The 20,914-nt window shown below is 37.0% G+C and overlaps 2 protein-coding genes across 4 annotated transcripts in view; one reads left to right on the plus strand and one right to left on the minus strand.

Annotated features, from left to right (window-relative positions):
- LOC116162975 (DNA damage-regulated autophagy modulator protein 2-like) overlaps nt 1–20,914 on the minus strand; it is a 222,129-nt gene that overhangs the window by 160,947 nt on the left and 40,268 nt on the right. The window lies entirely within an intron of this gene.
- LOC116162968 (uncharacterized protein K02A2.6-like) lies at nt 15,463–20,271 on the plus strand. 3 transcript variants are annotated; one of them, XM_031476768.1, is made up of 2 exons: nt 15,463–18,120; nt 18,682–20,271. In XM_031476768.1, exons 1-2 carry the CDS (start codon nt 15,903–15,905, stop codon nt 20,130–20,132), a joined length of 3,669 nt encoding a protein of 1,222 aa, XP_031332628.1. In that variant the 5' UTR covers nt 15,463–15,902; the 3' UTR covers nt 20,133–20,271. The 3 variants fall into 3 exon arrangements, with proteins under 3 accessions (XP_031332628.1, XP_031332627.1, XP_031332629.1); XM_031476767.1 differs by having other exon boundaries at nt 16,027–16,118; nt 16,360–20,271; XM_031476769.1 differs by having other exon boundaries at nt 16,669–16,805; nt 16,858–20,271.

Genomic DNA, 20,914 nt, shown 5'->3' on the forward strand with positions numbered 1-20,914 from the left:
ACATCTCGTTGTAACGTAGTAAAGTGTTGATTAAAATTTCAGTATTCGATTCGCTCGATGTTCCAAACGTTAGATTTATTCTGACACTTTATATGTATGTCGTACTGGTTATACCCTCTCTTTTTGTTTTTGATGTAGTTTATCTGATGGCAGATTTGGCAGACAGCACCCTTTCTGAGCTCGGAACCGGCTGCGACACTCCGTGAGAACGTTTGTTTGCATCTTGGTTAACGATACAGCCGAGTTGTAATTAATATACTTTAACTTCCTACGGAAGTATATACCAATATCTCGAGTAATGTTGATTTTGCAATCCATTTATATATGCATTTGACCCTTCGGAATAACCCACGGCGATCCCTTTCTTGGATCGAGACTGGAATTTTCCTTTGGATACAGCTTAGTGTAATTTCCAATGATTTCTCTCCGAATTGTTTGGATTCGAAGCCTCGTCATCTTCGCTTGGACACCTTCGATTTCCATTTCTAAGACTGTTCTTTTCCGACTGCCTTTTACGACACTTCGCTTTCAAGTGGCTCCTTTCCGTCTCAGTGACCGTGTTTGATTCTGCGATTCTACACTGGATCGAGTTCTCATTTAGGAAGTACAGATTGTTCACTCCCCTCCTGGTCACACTCATCTGGCTTACCTTGGCGATCGTATCGACGAGACTTTCCTGTAGTAGCGCATGCTCCAGTTTTAGTTGGTATTGCTTCCATTTGAGCTGCATCTTCTGAAAAAATATACGACAGCGATCATTATTTTGTAATTGATGAGATGTGAAAGTGATCAATTGGTATAAAAGATTGCAGAGTGAATTGGTGACGTAATAATAAAAGTGACTGTTAGGTGTAAATTAAGAAAATGCGAACCGTTTAGAATTTCCTCAGGGAGAAATTAAAAGGAAAACGTTTCGACGCGCCCCTCATTGAATCCTTGGGGACTTTTAATTTTTAATTTGCAAGGATTAATTACAAATACTGAGGTCCCACTTAGAATGCGTTTTCGGAAAATATGCCGAAATATGATTATTCAATGTAATCAAGATTAAACGTTAGGGGTAACGTGGGGTTAAATTAAAATTAAAGGTGTGATTGATAGATACAGCAGTTGTGCGTGATGTGAGGGTTGTTAAGAGTTTATGCGCAATAACGTGCATAAACTTTTTGCTATAGCTGATGAACACCAACATCCATAAAAGATTGCCTGGTTTGCTTTGAAGCGTGCCGTAATAGTTGGCAAAGTTACACGGTCGCATCTCCTTCATGCGAAAGCATAGTGCCACGTCTAAAACTGCCCTTTCAGCATCGTGATTAGAGATACGGTAAATAAACGACTAATGTACATGAAGGAAAATACATTGCATGCTCACTTTAATTGAAAAAATTGATTTTTAGATATCTTATCGGGTTCAGAAGGGGTCATTCACAAAAGCCAACCCTGCAAATATTACGTAAAATAAGGGGAATTATTTAACCTAATATCGATGCGACACTGACCGTGAATGGTTTGGAAATTCGAGTTTGCGTGTATTTAATGATGTGGTACATGCAAGGAGGAAATTTCTCATCATGCTATACATTTTTGAGCTGAAGGACAGGGCAGATAAATTATTTACGGAAAACTTTCGTACAAATTCGTAATAATGTACTAACGTCCTCTAGGGATTACAAATTGTAAGTAAACACTTGTACGTCATATACGTCAACGTCGTCGGCATCGCTATAAAGTGGAACGAAACAAAAGCTATACACTTGCAAAGGCTTATGTATGAATATCGATTCTTATTAAAATCCAAATGATAATATTTGTTTTAATGAAAAAACAACCTAAAGTATACTTTTGGTATACTCACTCAACAAGACATTACTGGATTCACAACATTCGGTATACCTCCAAGTAAAATTAACTGACACGTGAAAATACTCAAATGAAAAAAAAATATAATCAAATAATGCAACGTATATTTAATTAGGTGATTTCTTTATATAAAATTAATTATTTATGTTCACAGGAACTAACACGAGAAACTAAATTAAAGCGGCCCTTAAATAGATTCATTTATAACAGTTAATTATTATATACCACTTACTTGCACTCAAATTTATAATACGGGTGCGAATTTCATATTCCATTTCCGCTTTTCTTATCGCCGGTGACTATCCTTTATAGACTTGATGGCGCCTTGATGTCGCTTTAGAAAATTCGCTACGGTAATAGTGTTAGACTAATATTTGAATGGCAGACAGTATTTACCTCGTGTTACCAAAAATGAGAGTTTCGTTAAAGAAACTATCCGCTGTCGGTTTTTTTTTTAAATAAGGAAGAGTGTGGTTTGTTTACGCTTTGGGGAGGTTGAGACGTTTAGTGCGTGTAATTAGGTATTATGTCGTAATATTGACAAAAGTAAGCCCCTCTGAATAACTTGTATACGTAAAACCGTGTCAAATCTAGAGCAACACATGCTTTATACTATAGCATATAATTTCCGTTGTACGTCATCATTTCCGATTAGTAGTTACACTTCAACAATACCAAATCTAAGTTTAGGTTATGTCGTTTACAGTCTGTGGTATTGGGTTAACTTAACACATGTTAAATGACATAAAATCAATTTATCTTACAATATTTCCTTAATTGGAACCTCAATATAATATAATGGTTGATTGTAATTGTTTCTTCTGTAAGTTGTATTTGTGTGTTTCTTTAGGTTATGGTGTGTGTCTTATTGTGGGTCAGAATTGTTGTTTAGGTACATGTATACGTTGTGGATCGTGCGTTATTGTGCTGTGGAGAGTAGCTGCAGTCGTAACTCCAAGATTCTAAATAAAATCGCTTCACGCACAAATTCAATTGATTTTTTATATATGGTACATCCTGTATAAATGTATAATTGCTATACAGGGTGTCTTAAATTGAGTAGAATAACATGACTATGTTTGTTATTATTATACTTACAGATTCGGTTAAATTGACAAAGTTGTGTAGTGCCGATGGATGTTTCGATGCGATATTTTGAAAACATAATTCGTTTCGTAGAAAATTGGAAAAAAGTGAAAATTGCCATTTTTAAGAAGTTTAATTTTAGTAGCAAAGAGAGCTATCGAAAAAAGTTTCAAATAAAAGTTGCAAGATTCGATGGGATAAATTCAATGGGCGTAGAAAAAATTTTCAAAATGGCGGTTTTCGAGATATTGACATCAACTTCCGTACTATAAATGGATATGATATTGGATTTTTACGTCACTCGATAGAGAAAAAAATTACAAAACCAGTGATACTAAACACTTAGTATTTTTGCCTCGAAGTTCACAATGCATTTCTTATGGCAATAATTCCATGGCTGATTACCAAATTCATTCGTTTATTGTCACCATCAAAACCGCCATGGAATTTTTACCATAAGAAGTACATAGCAAACTTTGAGGAAATAATGCAAGGTTGATTCCCAAATGAAATACTAAGTGTTTAGTATCACTGGCTTTGTAATTTTTTTTCTCTATCGGGTGACGTAAAAATCCAATATGGCGTCCATTTAAAATAAGCATGTTGATGTCAATATTTCGAAAACCACCATTTAAACATTTTTCTACACCCATTGAATTTATCCCATACAATCTTTTTTTTCAAATTATTTCAAACTTTTTTCGATAGCTCGCTTTGTTACTAAAATATTTAAACTTTTTGAAAATGGCGATTTTCACTTTTTTCCAATTATCTACGAAGCAATTTATTTTTTTCAAAATAAAATTAGCATCAAAAACTACACAACTTTTCCAATTTAACCGAACCTGTAAGTATAATAATAACAAAGATAGTCATGTGATCCTACTAAATTTAAGACGCCATGTATACAAAATTATCTTGATATCTCTGGATGTAGTTTATTGTCTATTCTCTGGTACCGGCAGTTTGGATATGGCATCCATAGGAGGACAGATTGACGAGACTTGTAGGGTGATTTCAGCGAGTAGCTGTAATGTGAATGGTTCAAAGGGAATCAGGTATGCCAAATTGATATTTTAACAGGTTACTAACGCAGGTTTATTTTTTATAACACATTTGAGTATACTCAAAAGCGCCCTCTATTGAGAAGCAGTTAAACATGTACCTTTCGAGACTAAAATTACGCTTATGGATTTATGCATTAGCTGTCTGTGCAAAAAATTTTAAGCAAATGAGCAGCTCCATTGTTTAATTAAACAATGGTAGCTCAGCTTACTTTTTATCATATCATATCACTGTATTAATACCAATAATAAGGAATTAGAATTGTGCAAACTTTAGCGCTTTTGCAGTGACATTTAATGCATAAATCCATAAGCGTAATTTTGTAGGTTTGAAAGGTACCTACATATTTATTTTGCTACTCAATAGAGGGTGCTTTTAAGTATACTTAAATCCCATGCATAAGGTTAGCAGTTTGTTGTTTCCAACTATATGGCATGTATTGATATTTGACAATGAAATGACTAATCTTTGTAAATGTTGTATGTGTTTTTCCCTAACCCAACAGTTGTAAATTGTGGAATATGGTCTTTGGTATAACTCAGGTGCTAGCACTAATAATAATGGGAGCTATAACAGTAGATCTCATTCTCTATTGTGCTTTAAGTTGTTTTATTTTTTTAATTTATAGAGCATGTGAACGCTGCCTTAAATTAACTACATTGGTGATCACTAGATGTCACTATCTAATACCAACTCATTGTGGGCAATAACATTTCCAATTCCTATCACCAATCATTTAGGTATAAAAGGAAGAGCCCTCTGCTTCACAGGATACTTCTTCCCGTCACTTGTTGACCTGAGAACCTGATTTCCACACCTGTTCACAACCTGAAAACTTTTCACAATTCAAATTCAAACAATTCACCCCATCATATACCGCCAACCGTCCCAACTATATACGGTCCCAAAATTGAAACTGCAGTAAAATTGAAATCTTTAAAAACGTTACAAAATATAAAGTTCCTTAATAATTTTTTCACGTAATTCAAAAATATAAATGAATTATAAATTAATAAAGAATTTATTGGTGTAATTTTGCACTCGCAGATAATTTGTTTAAGCTTAAATTTAGATAACCCGGTTAATCTCTTACTCACAGAAAGTTTTTAATTGTACGAGTTTCGGAAAGCTCGCGAGAAATTGACTTTCAAAACGACACTCGCAAAAAAATGAACTTCCGCTATGATGAAATTGGAACAAAATCCTTTGTGGCAACTTGGCGTGGGAACTTTTAGACTGAATTTGTCGGTGCAAGCGGCCATTAATGTCGCTTTGGATTCCGGAATCCATAAAAATACAGTACACCATAGAAATTAACTACGCAGGAAAAGAACTATCTTTCTTTCCACGAAAAGCTCAGGGACTTTATTCTTACCGTTTCACTAGTCAAATAATTGTGGAAAATCGGCCTTATACATTTCGATACCCTATCGAATTTCAATGATATGTAATGCCTATTGGGCTTTTAACCCTTAAACTGAAGGTTTTAACTTCTCAACGAAAAAAATGTAATTATTAATTGAGCGCTACCGTTACAATGTCAATTATCTCTCAAATTTATAGCATTTTCAAAATTGTTCAGGTTATGTAAAATTTATATCTTGATATATTCATTTCACTTTTGTAATTAGAAATTGTACGTTTCGTCTTATAAAAGATTGTTTCTAATTCCTTACTCATTTAAAAGATTAATTTGTAGAACTGACATAATTTCTGTATATGTTTTGTTACAGTTCTGTCATGCTAAAATACCGTTAATTAGATTTTCATCAATAAAACACAGTCGTTAGTTACAGCTTTGTTTTTAATTGTATAAATAAGATCTAATGCTCGTATTTCAAAGGGTGCGTAATCCTTTACTTCCTACATTGTCGAACAATATGTTTTGTTATTGTGCTTGAAGGTCGCTTTTTGCGACTAAACACAAACAACTAAGAATATTTATATCTTTCCATGATTTTCCGTATCATTATCTCCTTACTTCTATTTTTAATACGGCATACCGCATACGACTTTGAAATTATGCCGACCTTCACATTTACAATGTTATTTAAATCATCCATATGTGGTGGATTTAAATGATATTCCCTCCGTATTCCTCAAAAATCTATCTACCAACAGCGTCAACAAACTATTGGAACTTTATAACCTGATCTGGACCAAGAGAATATTTCCAAAGTCATGGCAGGAATCTATCATCCTTCCCACAAAAAAACCAGATAAAGATCCTCGTAGTCCTAACTCCTATAGACCTATCGCACTAACATGCTCCATGTGCAAACTTCTTGAAAAGATGGTTAACAATAGACTCTTGTGGTATCTTGAAAAACGGAACATTCTCTCTCCTGTCCAATCTGGATTCAGACCGCAACGTTGCACTATAGACAACTTACTAGTACTTCAATCCCATATTATAAATGCCTTCAATGAAAACCACGAAGTTATAGCTGCGATCTTCGATATAGAGAGTGCTTTTGACTCTCTTCCCCACCCGGTTATACTGAGAACGTTAGAAGACCACCGTATCAAAGGGAATATATTCTCCTTCATTGAAAATTTCCTAAGAAACCGTCGTTTCACAGTGACAGCCAACGGAAAGAGGTCAACTACCCACAGGCAGGAAAATGGTGTACCACAAGGTTCGGTACTGAGCCCAACATTGTTCATCCTCTCCATTAACGATATTTGTAAAACGATCAATCCACCAACTTGCGCGGGTCTGTATGCCGACGACCTGTTCGTATTCTGTCATGGTAGCAACACCGTCTCGACAGTGAACATAATTCAAAAAACAGTGGATGCTCTCTACGAATCGTCTAGCAGAATCGGCATCCGTTTCTCAGCGACAAAGTCCAAAGTCATCAAGTTTTCCAGAAGAAGGAATAATCAGACCATCCCAAATATTACACTTAACAATATCAACATTCCCTCGGTCGATCAACTCTCAATCCTAAGGATTGTTTTCGACAATAGACTTAGCTGGAAGAGTCACATCACAAAGATTAAAGACAATTGTCTAAGAAGGCTTAACATCCTCAGAAGCCTATCACACCATCAATGGGGAGCCGAAGAAGACATTCTACTGAGAGTATATAGATCCTCATCCGTTCCAGAATGGACTACGGCAGCATCCTCTACATGTCAGCTTCAAAAACGAACCTAAGGCCTCTCAATAGCGTCCAAAACGCAGCTCTGCGTATCTGCTCAGGAGCTTTCCGATCTAGTCCAGTTGATAGTTTATGCTGCGAAACCAACGAGCTCCCTCTTTGGCTAAGAAGACGACAACTCCTCTCATCACACTGCTCGAGAATATCTGCAAACCCACTAAATCCAGCCTACACAGTTATACTCAAGAGAAACATAAACGTCAACACCCCCAAAAGAACCCAACCAGTCAGTTACATCCTGCCATCTCTTCTTTTCAACATTGACCTTAAGCAGACGACACATATCACTAGCGCTGCAACCCCTCCATGGGAAAAAATGTTTACCAAAAACTAACATGAATCTAAATAATTACTCCAAACACGACACGCCCAACGAACTCATAAGACACAACTTCCTAGACCTCATGCATAAGTCAAAATTCGATCAAGTGCTTTACACTGACTCCTCTAAAAACAGCAATGCGGTAGGATGCTCAGTTTCTCTCTCCCATAGAACTGTTTCCTCAAACGCCCTCTCTGCCTTTTGCAGTATTCATACTGGAGAATTATTTGCTATACTCCAAGCGTGCAACTCTCTAACTCAGGACTCCAAAACAGTTGCAATATGTACTGATTCTTCCGCCTCAATCAAATCCATTCAAAACATCTACAGTTCACATTCCCTAGTCCAGTCTATACACGAACGCTGCCAGCAGCTTCTCTCTGTAGGAGTAAACGTAACCCTACTATGGGTTCCCTCCCACGTCGGCATTACTGGGAACGAACTAGCAGATTGTGCAGCAAAAGAAGCATCAATAGCAAACCTCCCTACCGAAGGAATCCAATTATACAAAGATCAGAAAAACTTCTTCAAGGATAAGATACACCTAACATGGTAAGAACACTGGTCCAGAATCCCGTCTAAGCTATACGAGATACGGAAATCTGTCAAGCCTTTTCACCTCCCTCCATTAACAAGAAGAGATAAAATAATCAATCCGAAGACTTCGAATTGGACACACAAATCTCACACACAGACACTTGATGAATTCAGAACCTCCACCTATGCAACAGCGCGTTATCCGTCAAACATCTTCTAATGGAATGTCAGCTTCACTCACACACGAGAAGTCAGCTTGGTCTCTCAAACACCCTGGATGAAGCCCTCAACTCACCGAACCAGATAAACAAAGTTCTCAGATATCTAAATAACACCAATTACAGCTCCAAAATATGAACCCTTGCTTCACAAATATAATGTAATATACCATTAGCCTATAAACTTATACACAACTGTATCTGTGTCAATGGCCTCTGATATGCTGAGACACATTAATCTCAAAAAAAAAAAAAAAAAAAAAAATCTTCAGACAATAATATTAGACAGAAAGGGGTGACAAAACAATCCATAACTGCATACGTACACTGCAAAATCCGCGGGTCGGTGACGTAAGCAGACATTGGCGGCACAAATTTCGAGATTGATTACTGCTACGTTTGTGTCAGTTTGTGCCGTAAAAAGTTTTGTCAGCTCACCACCATTACGATTTTTAGATGTTCTAGAAACCTTGTACACTAAACAATTCGAAAATGGAAAAACTATTTGAAGACACAAATTCAAATGAAATAAACCCTGAAATAAACCAATATATTGTGTGCTTATTAAAATACGGGGATAGCGTACAATGTTGCCGAACAGCACCGCACAAAGATTCTGCTTACCCTTTACTTTGAATTTGACATTGTGGCGCTTTTGTCCCGGCGTTGGATGCTACCTCTTCTTGGAGGTGAAACTTGTTTCATTGAAAATAAGTCGTGGAATTTTCGGAGAAGTTTCAAATATATAATGTACTATTAATGCCGTAATGAAAACACTTTTAATTTCTGTGAGCTTTCATCCGGTTCTGCGTATTAAAAACGCGTTCGAATTGAACGTTAATTAAACATGTCCTTTCTTCCGACGGCTACAATTAATTAAATATATATTTTCATTGGAACCGAGAAGGGTCAGTTCAAATTATTCGCAAATGTACCTACATTTTTCCCAACTTTGTGTTAAAGTTTCCATTGTGTTTAGTGACCTCGTTAGCTTTATTATTGGTACGGATTAAAAGAGAGATGGAAATAAACTATAGTTACTTGTGTTCCCTTAAAGTGTTAAGGGTATTTATCGAAGTCGAACTTACAATAGATCTCGACCACAATGGAGCTCTACCTACGGTAGTCTATAAATGAAATGGTATACCTACGTCCTAATGCTAAACCAAAAGCTACCTTGCGGGAAAAACCATTATGTACATACCTAAATGGAGAAAAGTAGTAAAAAAAGACCTCTTAGTATGTTTATTCCACGCATAAAGGAATTGTGCACGTTTAAATACAAAGATTTAGTTACAGTATACGATTAACATGGGATAAATACGAGTTAATGAGATAATACCGCAGGGTGAATACTAATTGCGCGTGAGTAGTATTGAATAACTGGAAAATCTCTATTTAATGACATCGGGTAGTCTCTCTGATCAATCCTTTTTTATTTATTGCAATGAATCGACGGCGCAAAACAACTTTCCTGTGTAGCCTTTGTTCCAACGAGTTCCCATTGACAGGTGAGGAGATTGGATGTGTTAAATTTCTCACTAGTCCCCCACATACTCCACTTATTTCTTTTCGCTTACTTCAGAGAGCAGTTACCTATTGAATTTTAAATGAAAAGGTTAAAGTAAAAACGAAAAATAAATTTGAATTATAACCGGATGAATAAAAATTCCAATACAATACAAGCGGTAAAGAAAGTATAATATATTATTCTCACCCTACAATGTTAAAACCCACTCACGTTTTTATTTTAACAAAGAACGAGCTAAGCAATTATCCCAAATAAAATTTGATTAATGTTTTAGTGGCAAAACCGAACCGAAAGGCTTATGATCGTCTGTATCTTATACCAACCTTATTAATTAATTTACCCCGACTCTACAGGTTAAATTTTATGTGCTGCATTCCCTAACTTAAACACAACTGTACGGTAATTATCTCCCATGTGGTAGAGTCAAAAAATTATTGTGTAAAACGAGGTTAAACATCAAATATTAATTATTCGTAAATATTTTGTCGTGGTAGTTAAAGTTAAACTATCTGGGGCGAATTCCATTGGCAAAATAACTTTTTCCTAAATTTTAGAAACTTTAAAGTTAGGAATTATTTACGCAATCAAAAAGAGCACTAATAGATTCGACTCATCTCTTTCCTAGCAAGGTTCTGTACTAGGGAAAATTCTCTTGATTTTAAGACATTTTCTCTCTCGGAAGTTTTCTAAATTGGTCTCAATACTACATTTTTCCATCTGGTGCTACACGAGCTACATTATACAATAATGGTTGAAAAATCGAATGGGCCCCACGTTGGCCGCCAAATGGTAGCGGCCTTTTAGTTCGCGCTTCACTTGTTAGGTAACGGGTACTCCCGTTACTTTTGTCAAAAGACAAGGAAATCTTCACACATCACAACCACTGTGTAGTCAAATGTAGCGGTTGTTTCCTCCAGTCGAGGTGATAAAATACCGCTTCCGTGAACCGCTTTCTTAACTTCAAAAATGGATATGTTAAAACATTGTTGCGCAAACAACGTTTCATGTAGACGTTATTTCGAGTAAAAATATATGGGAATATTTCAATTTATTAAGTGTACATCTGGTGGATTATTTACGGAATAAGCACAAAATGGATTTATTGTATTTAAATTTGTATCTCAGTGTTCCTTTAAGAAGTTTTGTGATTGTTTGAATGCTATCACTTTTGTGATTTATTAATTTTGGGTGGGATCCTTTAAGCGAGTCACATCTGGTTATTTGCGATAAGGAGTTTTTATCAGACTAAATTTAATTAACGTGCGTGTTCATATCGCTGTTATAATAATGAATTGCGCGTTATTTCGGCGTAAATGAGGTCGCATTCCTTGAAAGATAGCGTTATCAAGTATAACTGTGATTGGCGGTGTATTGAAAATCCTGATGAGTACAGAGACCATTTGATAGTGGAAGTGGTGTTCCCTTAAATACGAGTACAACGTCAACACGAGGCTGCTGCTACCTGTTCGTTGTTCGCGACGGTAAAAAGGGCGTGTAAATTTGTTTACGCTACATCTCTGGCGGTGAGTGCCATTCGTTTCGTTGAAGACGCAGTTCATCGGTTTCGAAATATAGTGCGAAAAAAAGTTAAGCAATCTTAAATAAGGATTTAAGTTATCGTCATTATGAAGTAGTAAAAGTTCGTGGAAAGTTTTAAAAACAGTTTACCCGTATTCAAAAAATTTGAGTGCTTAGTGAAGGTTAAATGTTTCTACCGTCCTAGCAGCTACCTAAAACCTTTTTCGTCTTATTTATCAAGTGATTTCGAGTCATTGAGTTCAGTTTAATATAGAAAAAGTGAAGTTTCTTGAAGCTGTCAGCGAGTGCTTTTGCGTCTTTGATAAGTGCACCTGAACATCTCAAACCTTTCACGACCAGATTATTTGGATTTAAAAAACACTTAAAGTGATTTTACGATTTTTTAAATTTGTTTATCGACCGCTTGAGTGCTGAGTATTATGTCTAAACAAGCTTTATAAGCCTTTCTTTCTTGCAGAAATGTTGATTTAATTGTTTCATGGGTTTCCGAATATTTTTTTTTCTTTGTCAATCAATTAGTTGTGTGTTTATTCGAATCCTTTGGACAACCCAGGGTCCTTATGTTATTGTAGGTGTATTGGTGCCCAAGATTTATTTCAGGTGTTAATCAATAATTGTGTATTAGTTTCTTTTGAAGTTGATCGAGGCCATTGAGTTTCTCAGAATGAGAAATTTTAAGTCAAAATTAGGATTTTTCTATAACACATGCCGGATGTGTACGAGGAGAGTTTAAACATTCTCAAACAAGTCTCAATGTTGATTTGTTTGTGTTGAGCTAGCTGGAGAGGTATTTTGGGGGTGGTGCAGTGACCGCACGCCATTGTACCCAGTAACAGTTATCCATGGGTTGTACGAAACTGTTCTTATTTCTGATGAAATGTGTCCGCTGAAGAAAAAAATACACTTTAGTAAAAAATAATTGGAAAAGAGCAGATAACAAAATAAGATTAAAGTCGCACTTTTTCCGTCTATCAAGGAAATCGATTGAAAGTTTTACAAATTTATTTGAATTTGAACCAAAATGTCGAAAACGTATATTAAATCACCTTAAGGTACCGTAAAAGCAAACCATTTGCCCATAAGACAATATTTAAAGCAACCCAAAGAAACCACTGCACATTTTACGTATATAACTCTCGCCAGGAAAGATTGCCGGTCACAGCACACCTTGTATCAATTTACAATCTATGTTTTTTTAAAGATGCGAGCGACTTCCGGAATAGGATCGTGCCAATGTTGAACGAAAAGACTTTTCGTTCAATATTACCACGATCCTACCCCGGAAGAGAAACACCGAAAATAGTGGAGGTGGTGTTTCGTTAAATACTGGAGACACAGAAAAAAATGGATCGCGACGGACGGTTCGAATAGCTATTTTCATAATAAGATGAAAGTGGCCGTTTACATGACGCGGAGGCTTATTGAAAAGTACGAGGACGCGCAGCGTCCGAGTATCTCTTTAATGCCTTCAAGTCAGGTGGACTCACTTTTATGACGTACCTATTATATATAAAATTTTACCTGAAACTGCAACATGTAGATAACTTTTCCAAATTAAATTATTCATGTGTGAAACTTTGATACCTAATCACGGATGCTAAAATCACTTTATTTAATTGTTTCCATAGAGATTTCAAAATAATTAAAACAATCAGTGTCATTTTTAATGCAGTTTGCAGTTTATGATTTGTACTTTTCAGCTATACAGTCTTTATAACTAGCTACAAAAGCAGGTATCAGTGAAGAAGAGTACCTACGCGAGACGTTATTATAATGTAGGCGAAGCTGCGGCCGCCGTAGTGCAATATTCGCTCCCCACAAAATCAAGAAAGAGGTACGAAAAGGCGTACAAACCTTTTAATGACTGGCGCAAAACTAAAGGAATAATTACTTCCACACATATTCCATTAATTGTTAGTAATTAAAAAACCACTATCCTTTGTGTAGGTATATTAATATTTAAAAATATCCACATAGTCTGTATTATAATTATCCAATAGTTGATTGAATAACTTATTCAATGAACGATCTAATTGTTATTTTGCATGTACTAGGACTGTAATGAGAGTCAGGCAAAAATATTACAGTAGATCAACTTTCTAATGTCAAAATAGCCCTGAAATTTTGATTTTCTTGACGGTTTCAGGTAAAAGAGTGTACATCTGTTTATGCTTTTTTTATTCGGGTATTCATTTATTCAACCTATTTGATTAATTGAAGACGTTATTTGTTGTAATTATAATAATTCTCTACAGAAGAACTGAAGTTGTTTAAAAATTGTGAGAGGTTTAAATCGTGTTGTTAGTTTTACGGAAAAAATTAATCAAGTTGAAGTTAAGTAAGTAGTTTTAGTGCACCGTGAGGTTCTCTTGTTAAAAATTAAAAGTTATACCGCAGCCACACAGCGAAGTTCTGAAGCTGTCAGCGTTGGACGCATGTTTATCGCAAACCTGTCAGTTTACCACCAGATTTTTGAATTAAAAAAAAACTGTAAGTAATTTTTAAATTTCTTATTTTTACTTTCTGCCGCTTGCGTGCGGGGCAATATGTACGTCCAAACTGTGTAGCCTCCCTTTGTTCCAGGAATGTTGTTTTAATTTTCTTTTTGTGTGTGTCGGAATAAATTTTTGTTACTTTCAATCAATTACTTGTGTGTATTCGATTCCATTGTGCGACCCGTATGTATGTGGGGGCATTACAAAATTCTTAGTTTTTATTTTGAGCTAGTTGTACAGGTGTTTTGTGAGTGGTGTAATTGGCCGCATACCATTGCACGCAGCAATATGTATGTGTGTACGTCTGCGGATTTGCCATTTTAGTCTGTGTTAGTCAAAAATAAAAGCCTTGTGTATATAAAAATATAACTTCCACCCGTTTCAAAAGGTATAATTTTATAATATAAAAATCCACAATAATTCGTCTATTGTGCGTGCTGTAATGTAATGTTTGTGTTGCATTGAATATTTTTGTTTCCTTGTTTGGTTTTGTTTACATGGCTTACAAACCGCCTTTTAAATGCACATAAAGATATAATCCTTTTACGTTTCAAAAATTACAATTTTTCTTTTACATAACAATCCGTTTAATGTGAGAGTTGTAATGTTTCGGATACTTCAAATATTTTTGTTTCGTTGTTTGATTTTGTTTACAGGATCCACAAGCGAACCTTTAAGGTAAAGGGGCTTCACGAGGGAACTACCTACACCGGCCCTTCTGATGGTACCGCTCGACATGTACGGAGATACCATGCACATTGCACACTTACCACGACGCAAACACCGCTGGACATCCAGGCGCCGAGGAAACGGTTCTCGCCATCTACAAGCATTAGCATTGGCCCAATACTCACAAAGTTTATAAACAGCGCTTCCGACTATAGGAGACAACTGGACAAATCCGACTGTATTTTTCCACAAGTGACTGAAACTGGTCGAGAGTCCAACCAGCTCGTGTGATTTCTTTTTACAAAGAAACGGGTTGGGTGGGGGGGATTTTATGCCACTTCCCTAGACGGTAAAATCTGGAATCTACAGGGATTGCACGGTGATACTTTATTTGATTATTTTATTTAAGTTTATGCTAACATGCGATCTTAATACATTTAAAACGTTGTTTCTTTGCAAATGTCCCTTATTTAAGCCACCAGATGTCCGTTATCTTAAATTTCAACTAATACTAATATATTTCAATAACAAAATGCCCTTTTCCTGTATTATAAAATTATAGAATTAAAAGGCTAGAACACAAATACATAGAGGAGCTTCACTTTACCTTACAGTGTCCTTTTCAAATAAAGGCAATAACCTCAGATTCAATAAATTTCTTGCAAGTTCAAAATAATCTTCTACGGAACAGAGCAATATATTGTGATCTTTGAATAAATACCTACCTGCCTTAACTCGCTCTCCTAAGGTGTAATATCGCTATAGACGAAATATAGAACAAACATGCATGTCACGTACGATATTAACATGATGGAAATATAACGAAAGCTGTGCATTCTGCAAATTGAACCACGTCCCTTTTACTAAGGTTCGTGTAGTGTAATTAAGCAACACAGCTCGCTTTTCTGTAAACAACCCCTTATCTATATGATAATATAATTTGTCGTTTGATTTCCCATGGACATGGTGTAATGTATTAGGGAATTTTACTATTATAATTGGTAACGGAACCTACCGTACCGGGAGAACTTCATGTATATATGTATGTAAAAATGACAGTGCACAATAAATGTAATTATGTTGAATTATATTTTCGTATTTTACAAGTATCGTACATAACAAGTGGTGTCAGAAGTGGAATTACAACTCGTGTTTTGTGATTGCTACCACAGTGTCTGTAATTGCAATTTTGGTTATCAAAAATACACCAGGTGCCAACTATCGTGATCGTCTCGTCTAATGATATCGGCGTAATCATTCCGTTGCACGTGTGTAGTGACCTTTTGCCTCTAAGCCTTTTGCTCTTTCGCGCAATTCATTATAGCATTGATTATACACGTGTATAATCAATGATTATAGTAATCAAGGACTCGATTTATCAACCTAACGTACAGGATACTTCAAACAATCGATATGGCAAACGTACCTCCGGAATTATTGCAATCATTCGCGCAATTAATTGCAACCGCTCTGCGGGAAAATGCTGGTGGAAACCCAAACGTCCAGGCGGAGGCCACAGTTTCCCACTCAAAACCACCGGGATTTTCTATGTCGGAATATCGTACGACAGATGGTACAACGGTACAGGACTATTTCAAGAGATTTGATTGGGCACTCGAACTAAGTAAGGTACGTGAAGATCAATTCGCAATGTATGCTCGTGTTCACATGGGTTCTGAGCTAAATAATGCACTCAAATTTCTTGTTAGCCCAGCAGAACCTGAAACTGTGTCATATAATGATTTAAAACAAACACTGATAAATCATTTTGATCGTGCAACAAATAAATATGTAGAGAGCATACGTTTCCGGAATATTGTTCAGCAAAAAGGTGAATCATTAACCAATTTTGTCCTTCGCTTAAAACAAGGAGCTGCCAAATGTGAATATGCAGCATTTCTTGACCGCATGCTAATCGAACAACTACTTAATGGGCTGGAATGTCGGGAAATGTGTGATGAAATCATATCAAAGAACCCGGAATCATTTAAGAAAGCATATGAAATCGCACACACATTGGAGGCTACACGTAATTCGTCAAATAATGTGAGGACAGCACACCCATCGGCAACTGTGGAAAGTACAAACAAGCTAGGGTACGCGCCACCAAAGAACAAGCACAAGAAGTCTCAATTTCATAAGCGATCGTCATCACGTGGTCAAATGCAAGACCTCAAGGGTTCTCAAGGAATCGGCCAAAACAGTAATGATGTTCAATCATCATGCAATGGGTGCGGTGGTCAACATGCACGTGTCAAATGTCCTTTTCGAGATGCCTCGTGCCACACTTGTAACAAGAGAGGTCACATCTCAAAGGTATGTAGAAAAAAGTCATCTGCTCAGAGTACCACTAACCAAGTAATTGAAGCGCCTCAACCGGCCAATTATATTGATATTCTCCATCAATTTAACACAATTAATGAGATAAATGGAATGTCTAAGCAGATGATCAACGTAAACATTGATGGTCATGATATTAAAATGGAATTGGATACAGGGGCACCTTGTGCCATTATGAGCAAACAATGTTTAGATTCAATTAATCCTAACTTACCATTAAAGAAATCTGACCGCCAGTTCAGCAGCTATACAAAACATAGTATTAATTGTATTGGTATAACATCTGTCCGAGTTACAGTTGGCAAAACGTCAAGAACTTTGGATCTTTATGTTGTGGAGGAGAATTATGACTCTCTTTTTGGACGAGAATGGATAAGGGCTTTTGTTAACGAAATCAACTTTATTCAACTATTCTCTTCACGTGATCAACTCCATACAATTTCTTCAAAGGTGCCACAACTTTCTCGAGAGCAGCAGCAACAAATTAGTAACTTGCTATCACAATATGATGACATATTCAGCAACACGGCAGGGAAACTAAGCGGACCACCAGCTCAAGTACACCTTAAGGCAGATGCAGCACCGGTTTTTGTTCGCGCCCGAGAGATACCTTTGGCCTTACGTTCCATATATGCTAAGGAGATCGATGACAAGATAGCAGCTGGATTCTTCGAAAGGGTCGATTATTCAGAGTGGGCTTCGCCAACTCATGTAGTAGTGAAGAAAAATGGTAACATTCGCATCACTGGGAATTATAAGCCAACCGTAAATCCACGGATGATCATTGACGAGCACCCCATCCCGAAAGCGGAACACATTTTTGCTCGGATGAAGCATTCCAAACTTTTCTGTCATCTGGACATCACTGATGCCTATACACACTTAGCAGTTGATGACAAATTTCGCGAAGTATTGACGTTGAATACACCAACCCATGGTTTGATTCGTCCGACCAGAGCTATCTATGGAGCAGCGAACATCCCAGCCATATGGCAACGTCGGATGGAAACGGTTTTGAAGGACCTTCTCAATGTCGTAAACTTCTTTGATGACATCCTTGTCTTTGCCGAAAGTTTTGAACAACTGCTGAGAACACTTCAAGCCACCCTGGACCGAATGCGCCAACATGGGTTACGCCTCAACCGATCAAAATGTGTCTTCGCCACAAACTCAGTAGAATTCTTAGGACACAAAATCGATGAACGAGGTATTCACAAATCTGACAGCCATATTCGAGCAATACGAGACGCACCAAAACCGTCAACGCCAGAGGAATTAGAATTGTTCATTGGTAAAGCAACCTATTACAATCATTTCATTCCAGACCTAGCAACGATAAGTCGTCCACTCAGAGATATGTTGCTGGCAGAATCATTTACATGGACACCTGAAGCAACACAGGCTTACAACGAATTAAAAAATATTTTAATTTCGCCACAAGTCCTGATGCCTTATGATCCATCTCTCCCACTAGTATTGGCAACAGACGCAAGTAAAATGGGTCTAGGAGCAGTCTTGTCGCATCGCTTGAGCAATGGTGTAGAAAGGCCAATTGCTTACGCAAGCCGCACATTGAGCCTTACAGAACAGCGGTATCCTCAAATGGATAAGGAGGCTCTTGCCATCGTCTGGGCAGTCGATAAATTTTTTTATTATATATATGCTCGCCATTTTGTCTTAATAACAGATCACAAACCTCTCGCACAAATTCTTCAGCCTACGAAATCTCTTCCAGTTTTGTGTATTAGTCGAATGGCGAACTATGCCGACTATTTGTCACATTTTAATTTCGATGTTCAATACAAGCCAACTAAACTTAACACAAACGCTGACTATTGTTCTCGCTTACCAGTAACAACGACCCACAAATCAACACATGCTGTGTCATCAATCGTACTGGAGAGAGAGGAAGAAGAAGACGGGTTTGACAACTTCACCCTAAATCAAATTAAACAATTACCTGTTCGAGCTAAAGACATATCTAGGGAATCGCGGAAGGATGATCATTTGGGGAAAATAGTACAATTGTTGGAGAGGGGACGAAATCTTGGTCGCTATGGATACAAGGCCCCCGAAAAGAACTACACCCTCTCTGGTGGATGTTTGCTGTTTGAACACCGAGTTGTCATTCCGCCAATCTTCCGTCAACCTATCTTAAACGATCTACATGCTGCACATGTCGGCATTGTAAAAATGAAAGGAATTGCTCGATCCTTTGTGTACTGGCCTGGGATCGATGGAGAAATTGAGCAGGTCGCAAAATCTTGCAATGAATGTGCAAAACATGCACACGTACCTCCAAGATTTCGAGAACACCATTGGGAGTACCCGAAAGGGCCTTGGGAGCGCGTGCATATTGATTATGCTGGGCCAGTAGCCGGCATGATGTTACTAATTTTAGTAGACGCATATAGCAAGTGGGTTGAAGTAAAAGTAACAGCGTCGACTACAGCCTCATCAACTATAACCATCCTCGACGAATTATTTGCAACATACGGCGCACCAGTCACCATTGTTTCGGACAATGGTCCTCAGTTTACATCTGAAGAGTTCAAACAATTTCTCCAGTGGAGTGGAGTGAAATATCACAAGTTGTCAGCTCCGTATCACCCATCAACGAACGGTCAAGCAGAGCGCTTCGTACAAAGCGTGAAAGATGCTCTTAAAGCAATGGGCACTAACCGAGATACGTTGAAATCAAACCTTAATGAATTTCTACGCCAGTACAGAAAAGCCCCAAACGCTACCACAGGACAACAACCCTCTCTTCTTTTCCTTGGTCGTGTCATACGTTCGCGACTAGACTTGGTGAGACCCGAAGATACGTATACCAGAATGACGGAAAGAAACCGTAACTCGTTTAATCCATCATTTCGCGAGTTTCAACCAAATCACCTGGTTTACTTCTTATCTGGAAATCCACGACTGGATAAATGGTTACCTGGACGTATTATAACACGCCTAGGTGATCTGCATTACGAGATCGACTTTGAAGGTAAACGCTTTAAACGTCATATTGATCAAATCCGGTCATGCCAACAAACTACTAGTCAAAGTTCTAACCAATCTATGACGACATCTTCAAGTGATAATTCTTCAGCACAGAGACGAGTTCATTTCTATAATAAACCTGAACTGGTTCCTGAAAGAGCTGCAGAATTACCCGAAGCACAAGCTGTTGCGATTCCGCCAGGATCACCAGCTGTACCTCAACGACAGGAGTTCCAGGCCGCGACTCTACCCCAGACTGAACGAAGGTCCACGCGGATTCGGCATGCACCCCGACGATACTCTCCTGATTAAGAAAACAAAGGAGGGAAGAATTGTAATGTATTAGGGAATTTTACTATTATAATTGGTAACGGAACCTACCGTACCGGGAGAACTTCATGTATATATGTATGTAAAAATGACAGTGCACAATAAATGTAATTATGTTGAATTATATTTTCGTATTTTACAAGTATCGTACATAACACATGGGCATTGGGAAAATGAAACAGATTTATTAGGCTTTGGTATGATTGATATTTCTCTTTATTCAAGGGCCCCATTCACATCCATTCATATTTTCATTCACCTCTATGTTTAGTAATTTGTTAGTCCACATTCGCATAGAAAATCTTTCTAATTGGATACTGAATTTGAATGAATCCTTTAAGGATAAGTTGAACAGGTAAACTAGAATGGTCATTGTAAACTTGTGACGTGCGTAATCCAGAAATGGATCTTCTGTCTGTTATCACGCCAATAGCGATCAATAAAAACAAAATGAAATTTTTTTATATTTAATACAAACAAAGTATCAAGTACCCTTTACAAATTAGGTTTTTTTTGCTTAATGAAAGGAACATAACAATTAAAAAATTAAACGGCGAATAAAAAATTAAATAAAGAAGGGATAGTGCTACCGGAACAAAATATGAATGCCGTCGTTGAAATAATTATAAGTATTTTACATTTGATTTTGAGTATTGACAAAAGCAGGTGGGTACCTACTTCTCAACTAAATTATGTATCAATATGAACAATATGTATGGAAGATTTTAAATGAAATAAATGATGAATGAATGGTGAAATTGTAG

The sequence above is a fragment of the Photinus pyralis genome, unplaced genomic scaffold (genome assembly GCF_008802855.1).
Source record: "Photinus pyralis isolate 1611_PpyrPB1 unplaced genomic scaffold, Ppyr1.3 Ppyr1.4_LG2, whole genome shotgun sequence".
NCBI lineage: Eukaryota > Metazoa > Arthropoda > Insecta > Coleoptera > Lampyridae > Photinus > Photinus pyralis.